The sequence below is a fragment of the Typha latifolia genome, chromosome 2 (genome assembly GCF_019914945.1).
Source record: "Typha latifolia isolate L0001 chromosome 2, TyphaL0001v2, whole genome shotgun sequence".
NCBI lineage: Eukaryota > Viridiplantae > Streptophyta > Magnoliopsida > Poales > Typhaceae > Typha > Typha latifolia.
The window spans coordinates 17,973,163-17,995,638 of record NC_133087.1 but is presented as its reverse complement, the minus strand read 5'-3'; the positions used below and the strand labels follow the sequence as shown (position 1 = coordinate 17,995,638).

The 22,476-nt window shown below is 41.3% G+C and overlaps 5 protein-coding genes and 1 non-coding gene across 12 annotated transcripts; 3 read left to right on the top strand and 3 right to left on the bottom strand.

Moving 5' to 3' along the window:
• Nucleotides 1-292: 292 nt before the first annotated feature.
• LOC140781447 (uncharacterized) lies at nt 293-1,740 on the bottom strand. The gene is made up of 3 exons (XM_073127404.1): nt 1,316-1,740; nt 955-1,229; nt 293-876 (listed from the first exon to the last, which is right to left on the bottom strand). Exons 1-3 carry the CDS (start codon nt 1,466-1,468, stop codon nt 516-518), a joined length of 789 nt encoding a protein of 262 aa, XP_072983505.1. The 5' UTR covers nt 1,469-1,740; the 3' UTR covers nt 293-515.
• A 4-nt stretch (nt 1,741-1,744) lies between these two features.
• LOC140781445 (calmodulin-binding protein 60 B-like) lies at nt 1,745-5,859 on the bottom strand. Of its 4 annotated transcripts, none has more exons than XM_073127402.1 (9): nt 5,207-5,859; nt 5,007-5,082; nt 4,436-4,488; nt 3,513-4,003; nt 3,208-3,368; nt 2,912-3,112; nt 2,521-2,698; nt 2,211-2,444; nt 1,745-2,118 (listed from the first exon to the last, which is right to left on the bottom strand). In XM_073127402.1, exons 1-9 carry the CDS (start codon nt 5,296-5,298, stop codon nt 2,108-2,110), a joined length of 1,497 nt encoding a protein of 498 aa, XP_072983503.1. In that variant the 5' UTR covers nt 5,299-5,859; the 3' UTR covers nt 1,745-2,107. The 4 variants fall into 4 exon arrangements, with proteins under 4 accessions (XP_072983503.1, XP_072983504.1, XP_072983501.1 ...); XM_073127403.1 differs by having other exon boundaries at nt 2,211-2,435; nt 5,207-5,803; XM_073127400.1 differs by having other exon boundaries at nt 1,745-2,444; nt 5,207-5,803.
• A 1,032-nt stretch (nt 5,860-6,891) lies between these two features.
• TRNAT-AGU (transfer RNA threonine (anticodon AGU)) lies at nt 6,892-6,965 on the top strand. The gene has a single exon. It is a non-coding gene; the product is annotated as a tRNA-Thr (tRNA).
• A 974-nt stretch (nt 6,966-7,939) lies between these two features.
• LOC140781076 (probable galacturonosyltransferase-like 7) lies at nt 7,940-11,235 on the bottom strand. 4 transcript variants are annotated; one of them, XM_073126865.1, is made up of 2 exons: nt 9,640-11,235; nt 7,940-8,362 (listed from the first exon to the last, which is right to left on the bottom strand). In XM_073126865.1, exons 1-2 carry the CDS (start codon nt 10,716-10,718, stop codon nt 8,329-8,331), a joined length of 1,113 nt encoding a protein of 370 aa, XP_072982966.1. In that variant the 5' UTR covers nt 10,719-11,235; the 3' UTR covers nt 7,940-8,328. The 4 variants fall into 4 exon arrangements, with proteins under 4 accessions (XP_072982966.1, XP_072982963.1, XP_072982965.1 ...); XM_073126862.1 differs by lacking the exon at nt 7,940-8,362 and adding an exon at nt 8,911-9,312; XM_073126864.1 differs by lacking the exon at nt 7,940-8,362 and adding an exon at nt 8,911-9,308.
• A 2,741-nt stretch (nt 11,236-13,976) lies between these two features.
• Nucleotides 13,977-16,734, top strand: LOC140782392 (uncharacterized). The gene is made up of 2 exons (XM_073128923.1): nt 13,977-14,559; nt 16,544-16,734. The coding sequence occupies exon 1, from the start codon at nt 14,107-14,109 to the stop codon at nt 14,542-14,544; it is 438 nt and encodes a 145-aa protein (XP_072985024.1). The 5' UTR covers nt 13,977-14,106; the 3' UTR covers nt 14,545-14,559; nt 16,544-16,734.
• Nucleotides 16,735-19,704: 2,970 nt separating this feature from the next.
• On the top strand, nt 19,705-22,397 carry LOC140780971 (plastidial pyruvate kinase 4, chloroplastic-like). Its single transcript, XM_073126706.1, has 4 exons — nt 19,705-19,819; nt 19,929-20,361; nt 20,432-21,988; nt 22,134-22,397. Exons 2-4 carry the CDS (start codon nt 19,961-19,963, stop codon nt 22,264-22,266), a joined length of 2,091 nt encoding a protein of 696 aa, XP_072982807.1. The 5' UTR covers nt 19,705-19,819; nt 19,929-19,960; the 3' UTR covers nt 22,267-22,397.
• Nucleotides 22,398-22,476: the final 79 nt, after the last annotated feature.

Below are 22,476 nucleotides of genomic sequence, written 5' to 3'. Positions count from 1 at the left end.
TTAACCTACTGGCATGACTGAATGATAAATTCATCATTCCAGCCTGGGGTTCCTTAAGTAAAGCTCAAGGTTGAAACCGATCAATTATGATGTCTAAGATGGATTTCAAGTTCTGTCCAATGGAATGTCTTCTTCTATGATGGGACCTGACAATTTCTGGATCTTTGTCAGGCTTTTTAGTTGGCTGTTTGATGCCTTACTTAATATAGTGCATGCCTTTTTCCACGTAATGCATTTTTCCACAAAATGAACGATGCGATCATTCCGATTTTTCAGAACTAGGAAAAAGATATAAATCCAAGATACTTTTTATTTTGATAGCAAATTGGGTACCTCCAAATAAAAGCTTCTCAGTTGTTTTCCGTGACTTCTACAAATAACTGATGAGATCTTCAAGAGGAACAATTTTGTTGCACCTTTTGAGGACTCCAATTTCTCTGAGGTGAAGAAAGAATAAACTCAAATCAATTGACAATTACAAAGCAAGTTGTGAATTTGCCCAACTAAACTTCAAATTAAGCAGAAGAGGTTGAAGTCTTGTTGATTGCTGGATCCTGCTGTGGTGGTTGGCCATGCAATGCTCCTGCAACCTGCGGCTCACGCGGCGCGCTCGGAGGAAACCGGTGGTGGTGAGGGAGGTTTGGAGGTCCACGCCGGATGTTACCCTCCTCTTGGTGCAACCTTTGAGTCCTCAAGGCAGTTAGATACAGTGCAAATCCGAGGAAGACAGTTATTAGTCCCAGAATCCCTGCAGCTGCAAACATCCCCGGACGGATGACGTGGCAGCCAGCCCTCGGTTTGTCCCACCCACTCAGATGTCCGGATTCCACTCCAATACCAATCATTAGAAGCACCTCAGCAATGGCAAAACAGACCCTGCATTTAAATTATGATGACAAAGGATAGGAGGAACTTAAAGAGTTTGATCAAAATGTGTTGGTTCGTCGTCCTTACCAAGTTGTGAGGAAGAGGAAACAGGATTGCCACGTCAGTGTTCTCGACGACGAGGGCATGCGGGGATCATCGGTCACTGTCCAGGCTACTAATGTCGACGGAGGTGTAGGACTTGCGACTGCAACCAGCATATAAGCATGCTCCGCAAACATGGCGACCGCAAGCAGCAAGAAAGCACACACAGCACAGGCCAGTGGCGTCTGCCCGCTGCTGTTGTAGAAGCATTCAGCTACTTTGCTGCCATTTCCCCTGATGCTCAAGAGATACCATGTTGCCTGTGGAAGTAGAGCATTAATTGGTTAAAGATTTAAAATAACAGAATCATATGAAGTTATTGCTAACTTCAGCTTGTAGTTCTTACCTCAGACCTTGAGGCCTCAGCGGCAAGACACAAGATGAAGCTGGAGAGGCCACAAACTATGGAGAGAACCACAAGGAAGACAGCGAGCCTGCTGCTGATGTCGGTGCTCCTAGAAGCCCTCTTCAGTGAGAGATCATCATGAGTAATAGCCATGGAAGACAGGTTCTTCTTGTTTGGGGTCTGAAAGGGACCTGCAGAAGAGATATAGATTTCCAAAATGTACGAGGTTGCATGGGCTTGAGAAAGCCTTTGGAAGCAAGTGGAAGTGAAGAATCCATGAAAGGGGCATCACTTGCACATAGGGTAGTTGTGTTGCTTGATGTGAGAGATATTCCAGCCTCACCCTGCTTGTTTTTACATCCAAATAGGCTTTCTAGTTCTTTATGCAGATAAATATGGCATGATGACAAAGCAAGAAACAAAGTGGGATGCAAGCAAAGAACCAATCAAATACTAACAAAGAGAAACATTACAAAACATTTTGTACAAGAATGATCAAATGGGTCAAGAAGAGGAACATATACATTGAGTCCATTTACATCTCAAGACGTGGTAAGAAAATGAACATGAAAAATGGCATCGACAGGATGCCAGTTTTAGTTAGCTCTCATGAGAACAGACTCACTTTGATCCAAATGATGGCTTACAGCATCCAGTAAGATTGCCCTTCTAGCAGAGCAGCGTCTTGAAATAGCCATCCATTTTAATGCTGCTATTAGCTTAATCCAGTTCCTGGATGGAGTGCTAGAACCAATACGGGATGCATGGACGGCATTGGTTGCACTTGCTTCATCACATGAGACCTGAATCAAGCCATCACTATGATCCCAATGCATGGAATATGGAGATAACCTCAGCATATCTACATCAAAATAATGATCCATCATATTCTCACCTGCCATGCTAGGATTCACTAATCCACTAGTCTGAAAATCTCCCAACTGGATATCATACAAATCCCTCGTGTTGAAACTATTTGTTGATTGAAAGGAATTAAGATGGACAATGGGACAAGAATCCTGCACAAGACTTATGTCTCTTGATGGGGGCAGATCTTCTAAAAGTCCAAGTCCTGGTGGATGTGGTGGGTGCAGGAAGCCCACTTGCCTAGCTTGTTCATCTGCAAAAGCTGCCATATTAATCTTTTGATTAGTGTATTAACCTAAGAATAGAGATCACATCAAAGTTGCTGACTCTGAAATCACCTTGAATTGTTGTGGGCAGGTTAGGAATATGTTGGTCCATCAAACTAGATACTGAAACACTAGCGACATCAATCATAGGTAAGAGTCTTGTATTGTTGTCGTTCAGCATTTCTTCTCTAAACTCCGCTATAAAGTCTGGAAAATTATAAGCATCTTGCTGTAGCTTGTTCACCAGTGCCTGCAAAATACAGGTGCTATTACGAAATGACAACTTTCAGAAACTAGAAAATGGTCCCACTAAACAATGGAAATAGAAATAAATGGGCTCTGCTTTATGATCTCTACTGAGAACAAATGGCTTTTCCTTTATGTGCCTTGCCCAAACTATATTTGGGAATAGCTAATGGTTAAACTGAAATAGAAACAAACACCAGATTCAGGGTTGGCATACCTTCTGGCTTGCAGTAAGTTCATCCAAGTGGCAACATTTACCACCGATTATTACCCCAATAAGCTCATATATACAGTTGAACAGAAGCATAACTCCCTGTTCACGACAATATGAGTAAATCTTGTTGGCATCCAGAATGCACTCCCTAGCATGAGCACTGGTTGCATCCCACATTTTGTTTGACATTCCAGTTCCAAGTACCTAAAAAGTATGGAGAGAAAAGGGAAAAAAAATTATACATCAGTTATTGCATGACAAATTTCTATTCGCAAAACCAATTAATTTGGCTTCCTTACCCGGCGCAGCCTATCTCGATCCATGACCAAGTTCCTCAAAAAATCTTGAACAGTGCTGATCCCAAATTCTGCAAGTTTCTTGTGAAAAACTCCATCTTTGCCTATCTTCTCCAAGCGCCATACATCATCAACCAATGCTGGAGGATGATGCTTCTTGTACACTGAAATTGAAAAGATGTTAGAATCACCATTGTCAGATTTAGTTCATATTCTGTTAGGCCTCATCATAATCAAATTCCCTTGATCAGAATTATATTGATGTTCACAAACACAAATAGCTGACAGTTAACCAGATCTAGACTTACACTCTCCCCGGTGATCCTTAACCCAAAAGGCTTCACTAATTGCTTCATGCACTCTTCCATCGGTACTAGTACTTCGAGAAATTTTTGCACCAAGCCTAAACTTTCGGCATCTTATCCAGCTGGAATTATCTGTGAAAGCAGCATCATAAATGTAGCCAACTCCATTGCTCAGTGTGACAACAAGATCCCCTGTTAGTAAGGGCCTCTTGCCCTCCCTTTCACGAACTATATTATCATTGAACTCCTTTTCAGTCCAATCCATCTGTCCATCAGTACCAAAATCACCATCAAGAACAGCAATTTCAATCCTGACAGAAGATAAAGGACCAGAAGAAACTATCTGGTTCCCGTCAGTATCAACTAAAGCAAGTTGAATAGGCCTTCTGTTCTCTGCCTCTATTTTGCTGCCCGTGAAAACTGTTTGGGGCAAACTATTCTGGAATTGTAGCCGATATCTTTTACTTGCAGCTGCCTTGATCAGCTGAGGAGATCTAAAGCATGCATAACATGCAAATAATCAGAAAAGGTATAAGATATTTGCATTTCTCTAAAAGATTCTCTTAAACAATTTTAATCGAAGAATTCTAACAGTAGAAAAAAATATAGATGCAAAGAAAACATTTCAACAGGAGTTTTGTGCGCGGAAAATCATGCAGATACATATTACAAGAACAGAGACGAACAAATGCAGCTGAAATTTCAAATTTAATTATATAGTCTCTTGCACCATCAAGGAAGAAGGTATTTCACATCATTCTTCTTTTTTTTGGTTCCAAAACCACAGCATTTAACATTGAAAACATGTTCAATTTTTGTTCTACAAAGAATCTCAGTGAGAAAATGGTTCCCATATCTCAGGAGTTCCTGTGTGCAAGCAAAAACTTGCGATCAAATGCCAATGAGTTTCCAACAAAAAAATTTACCTTGGGGATAACTGTACATGGCGAGACAGAGCTTTTTCCACCTCATCTTGCACCTGATTTCCATTACAGAGCAGAAACATCCAAAAATCAGAACGCTGTCTTTAGACACTAGGGTTAAAGGTCAGTTGCAACTTGCAATATCCATATGAAAAATATACAAGCAACTCCAAACTAGACTTGAGTGAAATTGAAGAGCTCTCAATTTGCATTATAGTGATTAATGTATTCCAATATTCAGCAGACTATGCAACCATACAAAAGTCCGCAAACTTAAAGCAATTCTATTACACTACCTGATACAACTAGTACAGCCAACACTCCTCAACATCTCAATATTCAACCTTACAAATGTCCAAAGGCTTAGACATTTATGTACATAAAACTACCTGATACTATAACTCAAAGGAAAACTGAAAATACAAGGAGGCCAACTTCCCGGTCTATTGGACTAGTCCATGGAAAGTCAACAGAGAGGCAAACTTTTGAGAAAAGGGTTTGGAAATCCGTTTAAATGAGAAAGGATTGATTTAGCGCTGTGAATGACACGAGATTTGAGCAAAACCAATCTTACCACACTGCGGAGAAAAGGTTCCATCTTTGTCAAATGCCGCTGCATGTACTGTGCTCCCATTACTTCTCTCATCGAACTGCCGTGATAAAGACCGGGGATATAACGGAAACGAATCATTATAAACAACAAAAAATAAATTTAAAAAAAAAGGCAAAGGATTCTAAATGAGATTGCAGCTGATGATCTCTAATGACACTCACTTGAGAAATGTTCTCCGTCTCTTTGCGTCCCGAGCTAGCAATCCATCACCCTCCTCCCCTTCCTCCTCCAAAATCCTCCGAGTGTTCATCATAATGAAACCAAGGAACAATACACCAACCCTAGCACCGATACCTTAGCAACGGCCGCAGACATTCCAAACCACTGGATTCGCTGCTATATATGGGATAGGAGGAAGCAGCGCCGAAATTGCTCTTAAATCGTAAGGAACACGCCCACGGCCATTAAAAAAAGGGCTCTTTAGAACCCCTAGAAATGCCAAGATTCGATCTTTTTCCAAAGAACTGTAACTTTGTCGGAACGAGGAAAGATCCAAATGTGAGATTCTCGGAAAGGGAGCCGAGATTGACGTACGGAATTCGGACCATGATACGATATCCAGAAAAAAAAAATTTATAGAAAAAAGAGAAGGATTGCGGCCTTGTATCAGATCGAAGAAGCTTCGAAGAAGGAGGGAGGAAGAGGGCCAGAAGGAAGGAGAAGATCGGCAATCCAGGAGAGGAGAAGTACTTAGAGTCGTCCAATATTCGGACAGAGAAAGAGCTCGGAAACCCTAAACCTAAGAGTACCACAGCAACGAAACAAAGGCAGAGCGGATAAAAAGGTAAAAGAAAGGAAAGCAACCGATGCTTTCTACTTTTGGTTACTTTCGTTCGAAAAGCAACGAGCAGCAGCGCAGCACTGCAACGATCGGCAGATGCTATCTGCCGAGAATAACGGGCTGAATTTATGCCGGATTTTGGGTCCGAACCCGACAGCATCGCTACGTACTACCATAAGAGTAATTAAAGTATGTTTTTCCTTTCCTTCTTATTACCAATTTAATGATGATGATAGACTTATTTTATCATGTGTGCACTGTCGCTATCATATAACTTTCACGGCATAGGACTTTGTCGTATTTTTTGTCTTTTAGGATAATTCCATTGGATTCTCTTTGTTTTTTTCTAACTAAAGAAAAAAAATAGTATCTATCTTATTGTGAATACTTCAATTCTAATTTCTTTCAGTTCTGTTCCTTTTTGTCGTGCTATCAATGTTGCTAGGAAAAGAGATTCCTTGAGAAAAGAAAAGAAGAAAAAAAAGGAATAGTATTCGACTTTCTATACCTTTGCTCTTTATAAAGAATTTAATTTTTTTGTTGTTGCTCTTAAAAGTGCCAGGGAATAATTTCAGGTTCCTTTTCTTTCATATCTTATGATGATGCTTTGGTAAGTCTTTATTAGCTCTTCTTTTTCTCCTCCTTTCTTGCTTGTCAACTTGCTCGCAAAGAAGTAATATTTTAATGAAAATGTTTGACATCTTTTATTTGAAAAGGTAAAAAGAAGAAGAATAAGTTTGATTATTCATCAAGTGGGTTTCAAACTGGATGGGAAGAGCAATAATAGAACCCAAACGAATTAAGTTTGACTGAACGATACCTAATGGCGAAACCAAATAACACCAGAGAAACAAATACATAAAATGTAGTGAGCTCCACTCGTTTCTACATTGACTCCATTGTTCAAAATTAGATAGAGATGTAAAACCCGACCGGAGAGGGTGGGCAAACTAGAAACGCTTACTTGGACTAAGTGCTTCATCTGTCCAGTTAAGCAAAGCAGATAGAAAACCTTACAAGAAAAGCTTCGTCAAAGGTAGATCGAGTAAGTCAAGTTCTATATAAGCTTTCGTAGCTCAGTTGGTTAGAGCACCCGTTTAGTAAGCGGGAGGTCTTGAGTTCGACTCTCAACGAAAGCAAAAGTCTGTTATATATAATTTTTATTTCTTCAGATATTGGGCCTGACAAATATAACAGAAATGCTTGCGATAGAAGAAGTCCATGAAGCCCAGGCCCCCCCTGCTGCCTGATGGTTAGGAGAAGAACAGCGGGAAGTTGCAATAAAAGCCCCACTCTATTTAGCCCAAATTTTGATATCACCAACCAGCAACGTCCAAAGAATACCTCCATTACACGACAACAAACACAAGAGATTACAACGATAGAATAAAGACATATATATATATATATATCTCCTTAGTCAAAGAAACTCTCATAAAGATTTTCTCTTGTACCTTGTCAGAGACACATAGTCCAACCTCATGTTGTTGTTATTGCTTGCTCCTGCTTTGTGTCGGTGGTTCGGAGAAGGAGACATCTAGATAGTTCTATACTGATATATATTAGTTTATTATCTTTTTTTTTCTTTCTAAAAGATATAAGTTCAAATCTCACTAGCTCGTTATTATTTTCTAACTTCTAATGTTACATATCTATTATATATCATTCGTCGATGATATATGTTACTAATTTATTGTTTAATAACTTAGGTTTTTAAACCAACCAATTATCTAATGCAATCAAATGATCAACTGTTGCTCTTCTCGGATTGCAGAATTGCTAGAAGTGTTCCATTTGGAACGTTGGAGAAGGAAGACAGACAACTTGAAGATGAGTTATTTATTGTAGTAGGCAACATACATGGGATTGGAGATCTTTTTTCGCCTAAAAGCCAGCAATGTCGCTCTCTCACACAGGCTGGGACACAAGTGGATCAGCTTATCAAATCCTGAATGCCACCTGTATTTATTACGACTTCCCAATGGAAACTTTTTGCGAGACCAAGTCAAGCTGCCATTAATCTTTCTTTCCTATTAGATTTTTTTTTCTTTCTTTATTTCTTCTTTTCACAAGAGACCAAACACCAAGCTCTGTTTGGTTGTCAACAACATAATAATAAGCAATGAGCAAGTCCGTGAACCATATATAATAGTGAGTAGTTTTCTTGTACACTGTGGAAGGGGAGATTAACATCACAACAAACATCAATGCAAATGTAGTTTAGAAAGGGCCATGAAAAAGGGGCCCACATAAGCCCATAGGTTCCGAGGACCACTCCACAGCAACTATCGTCTTCCTGGGTCCCCCACCAGCCTAGCGATGGCATAATAGAAGGAATAATATGGCACTATATGAATTAAAGATAGACCCAAGGATTTTCTTTATAGGCTTAAGCTATGTAAAATGAGTCTCCTTTTACTAAAACTTATTGCTCTGGACGGAGTCAATTAACTGAAGGCAGCTAAAGCTCCCAGCTTTGGTGAGGTAAGACTGGATTTGGGGCTAGCTTTCTGCTATAATAAAGCTACCTAAAGCACTGCAGAAAGAGAAAAGAGTTGTTTTATTTGCATATCACCCACCAATATTTTTGTCTTGTTGTTGAAAAGCTCTTCACCTCAGTCCACACATTAGTTCATAAGATCAACAAATCAATCGATGAGCCAAAAAGATATAGGCAATTCAATGTTCAAATTTTTAATAAGATTAAAAAAAGTAGGTTGTGATATGTCAAAAAAGAAAAAGAAAAAGTGAACACTACTTCGTGACTCGCCCATCTCTCAATTAACCTCGTGGATGAATAAAGAAAAAATGGTGGATGTAACTGCTATGAATAAACTAACCCAGGTCGGATGGGGCGTCTGCATCACCGTAATCTACCAAAGCCTGAGATCCAAAGGGAGAACCCAACGAGAAACGGACACGTGACAGTGGATGGGACCCGGGCGTGATGTTACCGTTGCTCATCAAAATTGTAACCTTTTCTTTTATAAAAGGAAACAAACAGCAAGAAGGGATTACACTATCCGAGCCACACTAGCTAGCACCCATTGATAAAAATATTCTACGTTAATTGAGCAACAAAAATTTTGATAACAAATATTCCTTTACTTATCAAAACATAAATAATTTAAGACGAGAGAGAGAGCGAGGAAGTGGTCCCAAAAAAGAGGAGCAACATAGAAGAGGTGAAAAAGAGAGATCGAATCTAAGAGGTGGTTCACAAGTAATGTTGCTGCTGACGCCCACACAATCCCAACCCCACCAGACCACCATACCACCTTCTACACTATTCTACGCTTCATTCTTCCATCTTCTTCCTCTTCTTCCCTACAGATATTGTAAATGTCATCCTCAATTACTCGAAGACCATGGAAACTGGGCCAGGCATCGTGTGTGCCTTAAGATTCGTGTCGATTGGCCTTACGAAAAGTAAAAAATACGACCCTTATAGTGGAAGGAACAAAGTCTGCGTGCTGGTACAGCTGGCTTCGAGTCACCGGTAAAAGATAAGAAAGAGGAGGAAGACGTCAGAGAAATCTATCGTAGGAGCTACGAACACTGGATCCGGAAATTTAAGAAGAAAAGAAAGAATTCGAATATCTGTTTCTTTTATTCCCAGAGGCAACATCAATAGTGAACAGAATAGAATACAAATCGCCTCGTAGTAATGAAAATTAGAAAGAAAAGATTAAAAAAAAAAAAAAGAACAAACAATAGAGCACGAACAGAGCCACCGACAGCACGTAAAACTTTCAACAAAAAAAAAATTAAAAAAAGAGGGAGATAGTGAGGAGAATTAATAAGGAAAATTACCGGGAGGAGCCGGTGAGGGAGACGGGGCCGTACAGGTCGTAGGGAGCCCAGAGAGCATCGAGCGGACACGGCCGGTTCGAGTCGAGCCGATCCCACGGCTTCCCACTTCCACTCCAGTGGAGGAGGCTCACCGGACCCGGATGGAGATCGCGACAGCTGCCCCTCACGTTGTCACCTCCCAGCCCATGCTGGTTCCACCTGTGCTCGATCGGCGCCACGTGTCCGGCGAAAACCAGGAGGAACGGCGGCAAAGAGCCCAGCTCGTAGATCCTGCCGCTCTTCTGGATCCCCATCCAGCGCTCGATTCGCCGCGTGTAACCGAACCGCCGCCACCGGACTAGATCGATAACCATCACCCCGGTGTTGAAGTAGCACGGACGCCGGCCGTGAAACGTGGCAACGCGGCGCGCGTCGGACCAGAAGCGGTTCGTGAAGTACTTGGTAAAATTGGCGTGGCAATACTCCGGCGCGCCCAGGGTCCGGCCAGATAAACTGGTCCGCCACAGCTTGGCCACGTCGTCCACGACCACGAGGTCGGAGTCGAGGTAGATCACGCGCCGGACGCACGGCTCGAGGAGGTCGGCGAGGTAATTGCGCGCGTAGTTTAGGGGTTGTTCGAGGGCCTGGCGAACCGAGCTCGAGATGAGGTTTCGGACCCGGTTTGGGTCAAAGTAGTAGGTCTTGAACCGCAGCTGGGGGAAGGCGGAGCGGACGATGGAGCCGAGACCGGGGTCGGAGACGAGGAAGTGGAAGAAGACGCGGTCGGGGCAGAGGGCGTTCTGGAGGATGGAATGGACCGCGGCAATGGAGCCGCGGAGATACTCCTCGTCGAGGGTAATGGCGATCTGGACGAGGGAAGGGTCGCAGACGGTGAGGTTACCACCTGGTGCCGCGCATTCGGGGGCGCTGGAGAACGGCGGGGCGCTGCGGAAGGCGAATCGGACGGCTGAGATCTGGTTGGTGTGGGATTGGGTGGATCGGATCGCCTCCGCTGGTGGGAAAGACTGGAGAGACGGGGATAAGATCGCAATCGCCATGGCGGCGGACAGGAAGCCGGAGAGACGCATCAACCACAGCATCGCCGGTCTCCGGCCGACGAGCTTGCGCCGGCGCCGGCGTCGAGTCTTGAAATCGAAGAAATCAACGAGGCGAGCAAGGGAGGAGACGAGGAGATCGAGTAAGGTCCCTGTAATGCCCGCCAGGTTCAAGGAATCGAGCGATCTCGAGGAGGTTTAGGTCTCGGATTCCTTGGAGGCAAAGCGATGCCCCAAAGTGGAAGGCGAGTCGAGACTAATTCCGATGGAATCCATGAGAAAATGGCAAAAGGAAGTGGGAGAAGGAAGTGGGAGAAGGAAGTGGAGTTCTAATCTCCGCCTAGTTTTTTTTCTTTCTGGCTTCTTCTATCTCCTCTTCTCTCTTCCTCTCAACGAAGCGGCAGCAGCGGAAATAGCTTTTATTTTTTTCTTTCCTCGATCAATTTATTTGGTTTAATTCTCCGTATTAACGATTAACGATGCTTTTTTATTTATTTCCCGTGAAGTCGTTAAAGAATCGCCACGGTCCATTTTACAGATTAACGATTGTGCTCTTCTGTTAGGGATCGGGGAGTTTGTTAATTTGTCTTTTTAGTTGACGGGTTCCGGCGAATCTCTTCCCTCTCGGGGGGCCAAAGGATATAATCTCCGGGGGGTGTGGGCCATTAGTAAGTAATTAAGATTGTAACTACGAATTAGGAATAAGATGTTGAGAATTTGTACAGCTAGCGAGGTATTTATTTCGGCTATTAGGAATTGACGATGTTACCCTTTTGGATGACGCCTGCTAAGTTAAGCCGACGTGGCGAACTCAAACATGCAGAGCCACGTTCTCCAAGGCCTTCAGCGTAGAGGACACGTCCAGGCCCCACAAGCTGACGTGACAGGTGGAGCGCAACGAGTGTAAATCCTGATCGAACGGTGATTAAGTTCCCACGCATCCAATGCGTACGGCTGCACTGTCGCTCGAAGGTTGGTGGTGGTTCTCTCTGAAGCGTCCTGCCTCGTGATCTGTGAGGATTCATCGATTACCGCACGCCAGCCTGGCAGCCACTTCTCAGTTCGCCAAGTTGGCGGGAGAAGACCTCTCGATCCCCATCTCTTTTTACCCGGATCCGTTTTATGGGAGATCATAATATAATGTCTTACGATGCTTCCTATCTTTTCTATTTAACGGGTAAACGGGTTTCGAGTTGATGGATTCGTTTGACCGTTTTATTTCTAACGGTTAGTTTCTTTCTCTTCTTCCGAGGAGAGGAAGCCCGAGGATAATTATAATTTAATTTTAGTCCATTTTTACGTTTATTTGATAAATTATAACTCGTATTAATAAAAAATATATATGAATTATATACTGTCCTTAATATTAAAGTACTTATTTATTAGAGAAGGCCTAGAGGAACGATCCAGATCCCCAGCCCCATCACACGGCGAATTAGCTAGTTTGACTGGCAAGTGGCAACATTCTCCAAATTCTAGAAGATCCAGGTGGAGTTTGACAATAATAATCCCTTTACCGAAGAGAATAAAATAGATACCCTTTGCTTCCGCTCGTCAATAAATCCCCATGTGAATTACCCCCGGTATGTTCTAAAGTATAGAGGGGATCGTTTACCTTTAAAGGTAATGAGACTAGGGGCTGGTTGTGAATTAGGGTATGGTGATTTATTTGATATCACGATATGTGCAATTTGATAGTGGAATTAATACAGATTGTGAGATTTATAGAATGAGAGCAAAATGGACAATGGAGATGATGACAGTGTGGGATAGATCTGTGATTTAAAAAGAAATTAAATGAAGAAGATGGTCGACCGTAAGAAAAGTGATAATCGATGGATGAAAAGGGAGGAGTTAGTCGACGGCTAAAATTTGAAAGAGGAGAGAAAAGATGGTCGACTAGTAGATTAAGGGAATTGTCAGTCAAGAAGGAAGAGAATAACATTGACTTGACAACATCGACCTTGGATTGAAGAAGAAGGTTGAGAGAGATGAGGTAGATGAAGACAGAATTGTTAATATTCGTCCCTTATCTTAAAACGGTTGTTTTTCACATATTTAGAGACTAACTAAAATTTAAAATAATTCAAATTTATCATAACATAATGACTCCAACGACAAATTTAAACATCATTAGATTGATGTTCAAACGTTGTTGGTCATCCTGTAGTCTTGGATTCAAGCGTTCGAATGTCAAAACCTGAGAGCATTATTCTTCGACTGGGCTTTGACGTTTGAATGTCGTCTAATGCCATTAAAAATCTCAATAATAACCTAGTTCGACTCGGCAAACCCAATGTCTCATATGAGGTGATTCAATCAGCCCCGATCACTTAGTAATTACCAACAATGTCTAAATGCACTAAAAGGTCATTATTGCAAGGATATATTATTTATTTACTCTTGGATCAGAGCCATCAAAACTGATGACACTCGAAGTTTAGTTCGTATTATCAGGCCCAACAAAAAGGTTGACTAGGATTTATGCTTGGGCTAAAATAGTTAGGCCCATTTAGCTCTAGCTCTTTGTATGTAAAAAAATGATGCGCACTCCATTTTTTGCCTAGTTCCTTTTTATACGGCAAAAACTATTTTTTGAACACAGAGAGAGAGAGAGAGAGAGAGAGAGAGAGAGAGAGAGAGAGAGAGAGAGAGAGAGAGAAGAGAATTTGGTGGTAACGAATGAGTATTATATTAAAAAAAATCATTGTAAGTTCTTAATATAAGATAGGTTAACTGTATTTTGAATCTTACACGAAACCATCTTTTGAGATATATTTTATTTTAAGTGAAAGTCAAAAAGGTAACTCATCGCATTTTTCTAATATCTAAAGAGATGTTGAAGTTTATATAAACAACGACTTCAAAGCTAGATGGCATGCTGCACTAGATGTAGCATTTGACCATCACTCACATGAGCCGATCCAATGCGTAAACATGACAGCCAACTCGGCACTCGTTCAATTAACACGTGAAGAAAAAGTCCCCACTCCTCTGTGTGTCTGCATGCTGTCTCAGATCTCACTGCCGTGTCATCCTCTCATGAACGGCCGAGATCGCATCTCCCCAGACATCACTAATTTCTAACCTCTAACCCCACCCACTTCTCTCCTACTTGTCCCGTCCCGTGTCACCCAGTAACCACGACCTCGCGAAAAGCCCGCCAAATTAATACTCCCATCCAATCTTCGTGCGTCCGTATTCGATCGAATATTAAATAAACGGACCTGATTTCCCCGGTTCGGTCACCGTCCTTTACTGCCTTAAATAAGAGAGCTTCGACTCTATTGTCGCATTCTTTCTCCACGACCGGTGAGCGGATCCTCTTCATTGAATGCTTTTAATCTCCCTCCTCTCCATGTCGATAAAAACGAAGAATAGAAATAGCAAATAGGAAAGAAGCAGAAGAGGAGGAAGCTAAATCGAGGTCGAGATGGAAACCTACAAGGGAGGATTGAAGGGGTACTGGAAGCAGAGAGCGTACCATGGCCTCGACGGCGCCGGATCGCGGAGGCCGCGGCGACCTCGACAGACCACGGCGGAGCTCGGCGGGGGGAGGCGGCGCCGTCGGTTCTGGAGGATCAAGATATCGCCGAAGCTGAAGTTGATCCGGTTCGTGTCGCCGCGGCGGTGGCTCGCCAAGATCCGCGACGCGTACGTGCGGATGATGCTGGGGTTCGCCTCCTCGGCGGCGCTGGGCAGCGGATTCGGGTACGGTTACGGTTACGGCGGTGATGCGCGGGTGGAGGCGTTCTCGAAGCCGAGGATCAAGGAGTACGACGAGAAGATGCTAGTTGAGATCTACAAGAGCATCATCGCGCAGGGGTCGATCGGAGGAGCTGATGCCGCTCAGATCGCGATGCGACGGTAGTGAGAAACCCCAAAGGTTTCATTTCTCCTCCTCGTTTTCGTTTAGTAGGAAATAATTATATAATTTCCATTTCCTCTTTCTATGTAAAAAATTTTAAAAAAAAACTAAATAGATCGTGCTTATTTTGAATAAGTTTACGTGATTTTTGTGATTCGTACCTGCTAGGAGTATGGGCCTGCTCTTAGTAAATATCTAAAAAGCAGGGTTTTTTTTTAAAGAAAAAAGTATTTGTTGGTCACAAGCAGCTACTGTTGTGCTAGACAAAATAACACTCACCAGTGGATAAGTTGAACAACTAGACTAACTATTAAAAAAAAAAAACTATTAAAACGAGTCTAAAATATATGCCCGTAATGCTCCATCAAAATTATTAAATATTGTGAACGAGATGATCTTCATCATGAGTTGATAAGACTCGCCACTGAGTTACAGTATGTATTAAAAGAATATGGTTCATTATTGCACATTCCTCTTATTAAATTAGTAGGATTCGTCGCTCTTGTTTCGTAATCTAACATATCTATATCGGAATCTCATAAATGATGGATTAATTAGTGAGGCACTTGCCGGGCGGTGACAACAACAGGTTGGTATATATATATATATATGTCCATTCCATTAATTAATTTAAGAGCTCTTCGTTCTTTGTATCTATCTATCTTTTCCAAGGAAGTTGATTATCTTGTGGATTGTTTTTTATATTTACTTACATATATTTTTCATTAGTTCTATACTAATGAAATCCTTTTAAATGATTAAAATACTTTTTTTAATTCATAATTTGGTGTTAGGAACCAGTAATTACGAAAATTGACTATTATAGCAGTTGCATTGGGATTAGAAAGGTTAGAGGAGTATTGAAATATTTACCTTAATTTAATGCATTAATGAAGTTTCTATGTGTCGGCTAATGATCGGTAGATGTCTCGTTATTCGTTACAATATGGAAGTAATATGCTCTCTTTCGCAAACTTGATGCTGACGCATGTCTTTATGAATTTGGATAATGGTGATGGCCCCACCGTGTTGTCCAATAGGCTGCTAGTGTTGCTCCAGTATCAAATCCCATTAACTTAGGAGATGTCAAAAAATGAACAAAAATAATAAAGCCGAAGATGATTTATGACACCGAAAGAGGATAAGGGAGGCGTCCGGAGTAACCAGAGATACATATAATTGGTCTGATGAATCCGTAGATCTTTTACCATATAAGAATATTATGCAGGAATGTTTCCAGACACTAAATTTATCTTACCTACGTGGAAGTAAACAAAACGATGCTGCTGCTAGGGTTTAGGGTATATATCACTTAATTAGTTCTCATTGGGCTATAGGAAATTAATTCTTTTTAGGACTTGGGAAGTCATCAACAAATAAGACGGTGGTTACTGCAGACGTGACAGTCTAATACATTAAAAAGTATGAAATTATAGTTAATTCATACGTGAAAGGCGGATGTATTAAAAGGACATCAATATTTTCTCCTTCACCTAAGTTGAAGAAACTGTTGGGCAGCGTAGTCTTAGTCCTGGTAATGGACTTGGAAACGATAGGTGATGAGGTGTTATTTAGCAGGACCATCGAAATAATTGAGGTAGGGTTGGGTTGGTTTGTATCTTTGTCATCTCGCAATAAGGTTGGGTCCTGTCCTCACCCCTTTCCTGTGGATTAATGTTCTATGGGCTACCTTTGAGCAATCCGCACGTCTCTTTTCCTCTTTTATTATTGGCTAACCATATTATTATTTTTACATTTCTTTTGACCTGGGACCATTGTAGGACTGTCAAAATAATCCAGCTCGGCCCTCTAAGGCTTGATCATAAGTTGCCTCAATCAAGTTATGCTCAATAAAATTAGAAAACAATTGATATCTAAAGGCCCGTGATATTATTGTATTAGTTTTTATATCTCCATCATTGAATCATGCTTTATTTCAAATTTGATTTTATTATTAGTCTTAAAAAATTAAATTTACGATGAGCGTTCCGCTCGATTACAGGACGATACTATTCAATGGACCGGTCTAAGAAAGTAATACAGGAATGCGATTATTTGCAACAGTTGGGGCGACGCTGTTCTATTTACTCCGTAATGCTCACGTCCTTCTCTGGATCTTCCGGCCGTAAGATCGACCAGTACCAACTTAATTCCTATAAATCTTCTAAGTACATTCCAGTAAACTATCACTAATCTAGTTCCAACTCAATTAATTCATATAAATCTCTCTCTCTCTCTCTCTCTCTCTATAGTAGAGAAAGATTCTTTTGGCAAGTGAGCACTACAAACAATACTAGCAGAAGTGATGAGGCGCTTCCATTGCGAGGTAAGAATATTACTCGAATTCTCTTTTTTTCACACCACTACACCACTACACCACTCCTCTCTTATTCCGACAATGGTGGAGGCCCACAGTTCACATGCGCACATCCAGCTCAGCCTGGGATTCCTTCACCCACCAACTCCCCCCACCACTTACCATCACGCCCTCACTGCAGATCTCGTCCGTCCATTTCCCTCCCACGCCTCCCATCTCTTGATATATCCTCCTCGATTCACGTGTTTGTTTTATTATCACGTCCTCCTCATTCTACGTACGCAGCTGGCGACCGCCGACCACCGCACGTCTATTACAGACTTACAGTATTAAAACTGACCCCCCCCAAAATCAATAGACTTGGGCTCTTATCTCCACTTCTCCATCCCGGCACGTGCGATCCAGTCCAGCGATCCTCCTTTTGCCACGTCATCTTGGAATTAGTTGCAAAAGGTCAACTCGCCAGCCGTAAATCATGAAAACGGGTGCTACCGAAGGCCGCCAGTAAATGACGTGGCACTATACGTGCATCTCGAGTAAAATTTAGGATAATTATACGAAAACATCCCATTTCTATATGCCTTTTTTTTTCAACAAAAAAAAAACACATTATTTTCTTCCTTTAAAATAACACTGATGGAGGGATATTTTTTGAAAAAGGCTAATAATTTAAAGGTTTTAAGTATAATTAATCCTAAAATTTACTACTACCGACATAATATAATATTATAAATAAAACAGACCCTAGGTTAATTAAAATAACACTGGGGAGGCTAAATTAAGAAGTTAAAAGACTCGCTTTATATCCGACTCGTTGCATTGTGTTGCGCTCTCCCTCACTCTCACATCTCACACGCCATCATTTTCCACTCTTTCTCTATCATCTCTCTGAGAGTGAGAAGTGTTAGGAAAACGAAAGGATCTGATGGGGAAACGTTTCTCCACTCCGTTTCCCTCGATTCCCACCCTCCTGCTGCTCCTCGCACTACTGCTACTTACATCATCCTCCTTCCCGTCGAGCGCCGCGCAGACGACCGTCACAAAAGACGGCGTCCCCTGCACAATGTGCGCCTCCTGCGACAACCCATGCCAACCCTATCCCTCTCCGCCGCCGCCGCCGCCGACCACCTCTTATTGCCCGCCGCCGCCGTCTCCCCCGAGCACCATCTACTACTGGTCTCCGCCGCCGCCGCAAGGCGGATACGCCACGCCATCTCCTCCCCCCTACGGCGGCGGCGGCGCCGGTGGGAATCCCTACTTCACCCCTCCGCCGCCCAATGTCTACTATCCTGCCCCGCCGCCGCCGAACCCCTTCCTCCCCTACTTCCCATTTTACTATTACAGCCCTCCTCCTCCCCATAAATCCAACTCGGGTCCTCCCCTCTTAAAGCCCCTCTCTTTCACCCCCCTCCTCCTCATTCTCCTCTCGTTCCTCTTATGAGAGTAGTAGATTTCCGGACATTTCCCGAAATGGGCTCCTGGCTATTCCAAAGACGCACCTCCAGTTTCCAAAGAAGGGAAAAAAGGAAGCAGCTTTCCGTGAAGACAGAAGAAGACTTCGTCTCTGCTATCATTGTCTGTAATTCTCTTCATATGTTCTGTAATAATTGTCTTTTTTTTCTTATGTTGAATTAAATTGTAATAACGATAGGAAAAACGATAAGGGGAGGGGATATTTTTGAGAAAATTAATAAGGGTAATATGTTGATGGTGGAGATTATATTATCAGTTTAATAAAAATTTCTTTATTCGACGGTGTGCCATGCAATATTACCTAAATACTTCGTTCTTCTTCTTATATATATGTATATATATATGTCCAACATTTTTAGTTTTCAAATTAAAAAATAGATAAAAGAAAAGGAAAAGGATAAGTAAAGTGTGACGGAGGTATAACGAAAAATAGTGGACGGCCATGTTTCACATGGGAGAGTTCGGTAGATAAGGTCCTCCGAGCTTGGGTGACGTGGACACATGGTATGCAATAATTGATACCACCTTTGTTTCAATGCTTGGAAGTTATAGAGTTATTTAATTTTGACCCTTCGTAATTTATAATAGCAAAGAGAAGCATGCAAATTGGAACAAAAATTACAATGAAATTAAATATTCTCCTACGTAAGAAGTTTTGATGGCACGTGCAAAAGCTTTTAATCGTCAATGGTTTTTTACTTGGATATTTTTTTATATATTATTTTTAATGCTTCATAAATTAATAGTCATTGTTGTTGTTTTTTTAAAAATAAAATATATATCCTATATTATGTATTAAAACAAAGAGGAGCAGGAAATATCGATCATTTAATCATGAAGTCGTTAACATGGAAGAGAATGATAGTACTCCATAATTAGTGGGGTCAAAAGCTTTAGTTTAGTTAGAGTCACAGCTCAAAGAGTTTAGGCAAAGAGTCAATTTATTTGTTATCATTACACATGCATATGTGTAAAGATATCAACAATATATAGTGTCCTCTCAATCTTTCATATAGAGTCAATTTTATTTGTTATGGCCATAGTTAACATTATTGCTAAGTTCTCTCTCAAAAAGAAAGAAAAATTGCTAGGTTACGTGAGGTTTTGTTTCTCTGTTTAAGATCTATTTGGATTGAGAACATGCATCTATAATAAACAAGTGCATAAAAATTCTCATAATAAGACAAGTAGTCTTCATGTGTTCCTTTACAAACTTCCTCTGTGATAATTCCCAATAATTAGTGGAATCCAAAGCCATCTTCCACTGTTCCAATTTTGTCTCTTGTCCAAATGAGACTGCAATTGCTGGCAAAAACTTAAGATTGAGCTAAACATGCAATTAATTTAAGGTTGCTTTTTAAGGAATTAAAGCCAACGCACAGCGGCGTTGGATCATTACATTCTTCATTAATTTGGCAATAATGATAGTACGCTTATTTATATACCAATTTCTGCTGCAAAGTTTTGTGAATCCATCAGTATCTTGAGGTACGTGCTCATCTTAAATTTCTCTCTAGTTTGCATATAATTCAGAGTATCTGAGTTCATGTCCTTAGTACAGTGATCAAGAGATCATAATGTTAATGTTTTATTGCAGGAAGTATAAATCTCTGGAGAGATCCTCAACAGATGGCATCTTTCAAAGTGAGTGAGAACTTCTCTGCGACGTTTAATCTGAGTTCCAGTTCCTCCAAATTCAGAGATCAGACTAGGAATTTATCTCTGCATCTAAGGGGAAATAGTACATATCCTGTACTTATTTCCAAACTACAGTCGAATGATGAAGCTAAAGGCAGAAGTTGGAGGACTTTTGTGCACAGAAACAGAATCAATGGGGCCAGTCAAAATTACATAACAGATCAGTACTCTGAGAGTATATTTTCTATTATTTCTGCCGACTGTGATTATGACTCAGAAACAAAGATGTCAGCAAATGTTTCTGCAACCATTCTCGATAAACTAAAGGCTGTTCGCTTGTGGCTTTTAGCATCAGAGAACCAGAACTTTTCTAAATTGAAGTTATGCCACAGGTATGTTTCTAATTGCACTTGTCATGTTTCGACCATAATTTTGATCTTACAATCAGTTTAAATGTTTCAGGAGTTATCAATTAAGTGCTACAAACTTGACTCATTACTTGGCATTGCAAGTTCTTAATGTTGAGCAGCTTAATGAAAGCCTCTCTTCCATTGGACTGCTGTACTTGAAATCAGCAAGTCCATGCATTCTTGAAAGCATCAACAATGGCATTCAAATGCTTCAGAATCTTGTAGACTACAAAGATATCAACAATTACGTGCCATCTATAGAATGCGATTACATGATAAGTGCGATGAGGAAGAGGGTATCCTTAAATGCAGCAGAACTATTTGGTCCATCTGATAGAAAGAAGGAAGTTAGCATCATGGCAACAGTTGGGAGAGAAGCAATGGCTAACGATGCGCTTATAACTGATCTTCTTAGAGCAGGAGCAAATGTATTACGCATCAATTGTGCGCATGATGGTCCTAATGTTTGGAGGGAGATCATCAGAATGGCAAAAAGTAGCTCCCAGATGCTAGAGAAGCCATGCCGCGTTCTTATGGACCTAGCTGGTGCAAAGCCCAGGACTGGGCCACCGATGTCCGAAACCGATGAGCTTATGGTATCTTCAGTTCAGATCTTGATGTGCTCAAATGGAAGAATTCCTGGTGACTTATCTCCAGATGGAATCATTTGCGTCGATGAGAAGCTAATTGATGGCCTCAAGATGGGTGATGTTGTACATTTCTCTGACGGTAGAGGCAAAAAGAATTCATTCAAGGTCGTCAAGAAATTTCTCCATGTTGATGGTTCTGTTTTTACGGTAGAGAGTACAAGGACTACTACTATTAGAGTTGGTACCAAACTATATCAGCAGAAGGGAAGCAAGAAAATCTCTGTTGGTCAAGTATTTAAACTGCTGAAAGCTGACAAGTTCATGGTGTTGAAAGTTGGAGACTTGCTCACTGTCTCTAGACTTTGTTGTTCATCTACCAATTCAACAACTGCAAAGCTGATAACATGCTCTTCAGATCATCTTTACGATGCCGTCAAACCTGATGAGCCAATTGCATTTGATGACGGGAGAATCCGGGGAAAGATTCAGGAGAAAAATGCAGATGAGATCATTGTTTTGATCACCCATGCAAGTCCAGTGGGGTCCAAATTGGGCACTGACAAGTCTATAAACATACCCAAGAGTGAGGTGCAGCTCAAGGGTCTGACAAAAAAAGATCTTGCAGACCTTGATTTCATTACCACTCATGCAGACATGGTAGGCCTCTCATTTGTTCGCAACGTTAACGATATCGAAAGCATTCAAGATGAACTGGAGAAGCGAAAGCAATCGCAACTTGGTATTATCTTGAAGGTAGAGACCAAGGAGGCTTTTGAGAAGTTGCCAGACTTGTTGTTCCACGCAATGCAGTATCCAAATCCATTAGGTGTGATGATCGGCAGAGGAGATCTCATGGTGGAGTGTGGATGGGAGAACATGGCTGAGCTTCAGGAGGAGATCATCACAGTTTGCGCCGCCGCTCACGTCCCGGTGATTTGGGCCACTGGAGTACTGGAATCCTTTGTCAAGTCTGGACTGCCTTCTAGAGCTGAGATCACTGATGTGGCTTCTGGAATGAGGTGAATTTAGAATGCCGAACACCTGCATCTCAATTTGGCTATGTCTTAATCCAATGAAAGATGATTTCTCTCAAAGATTTTAAAATTGTCAAAGTTAAATTCTGTGTTAACCTTTTGCTTTATTTTCACTGTATTTCTTGTGCAGGGCAAGTTGTATTATGCTGAACAAAGGAGATCATATAGCAGATGCAGTACTGGCATTAGATTCTACGTTGCACAAGGAGGAGAAGATTACACTGGCAAACCCCTTGCTGCCACCTCTGAATGGAGAAATATGAGAGATATGTTTATAATTATAGCCTGATTCTTATACCTCATTAATCTTGCATACACTGTAATTTGCTGGAAAAAAGATACATAGTTTCACTTTGTAAAAGTATTGATAAATAATAAGAAAACAATTACAAAATACTGAGTATTTAGTGATAGTCTAATAATTGTAATTTAATATATATCGAGGGAGATCTAGTGTTCACCTGAAGAGAACG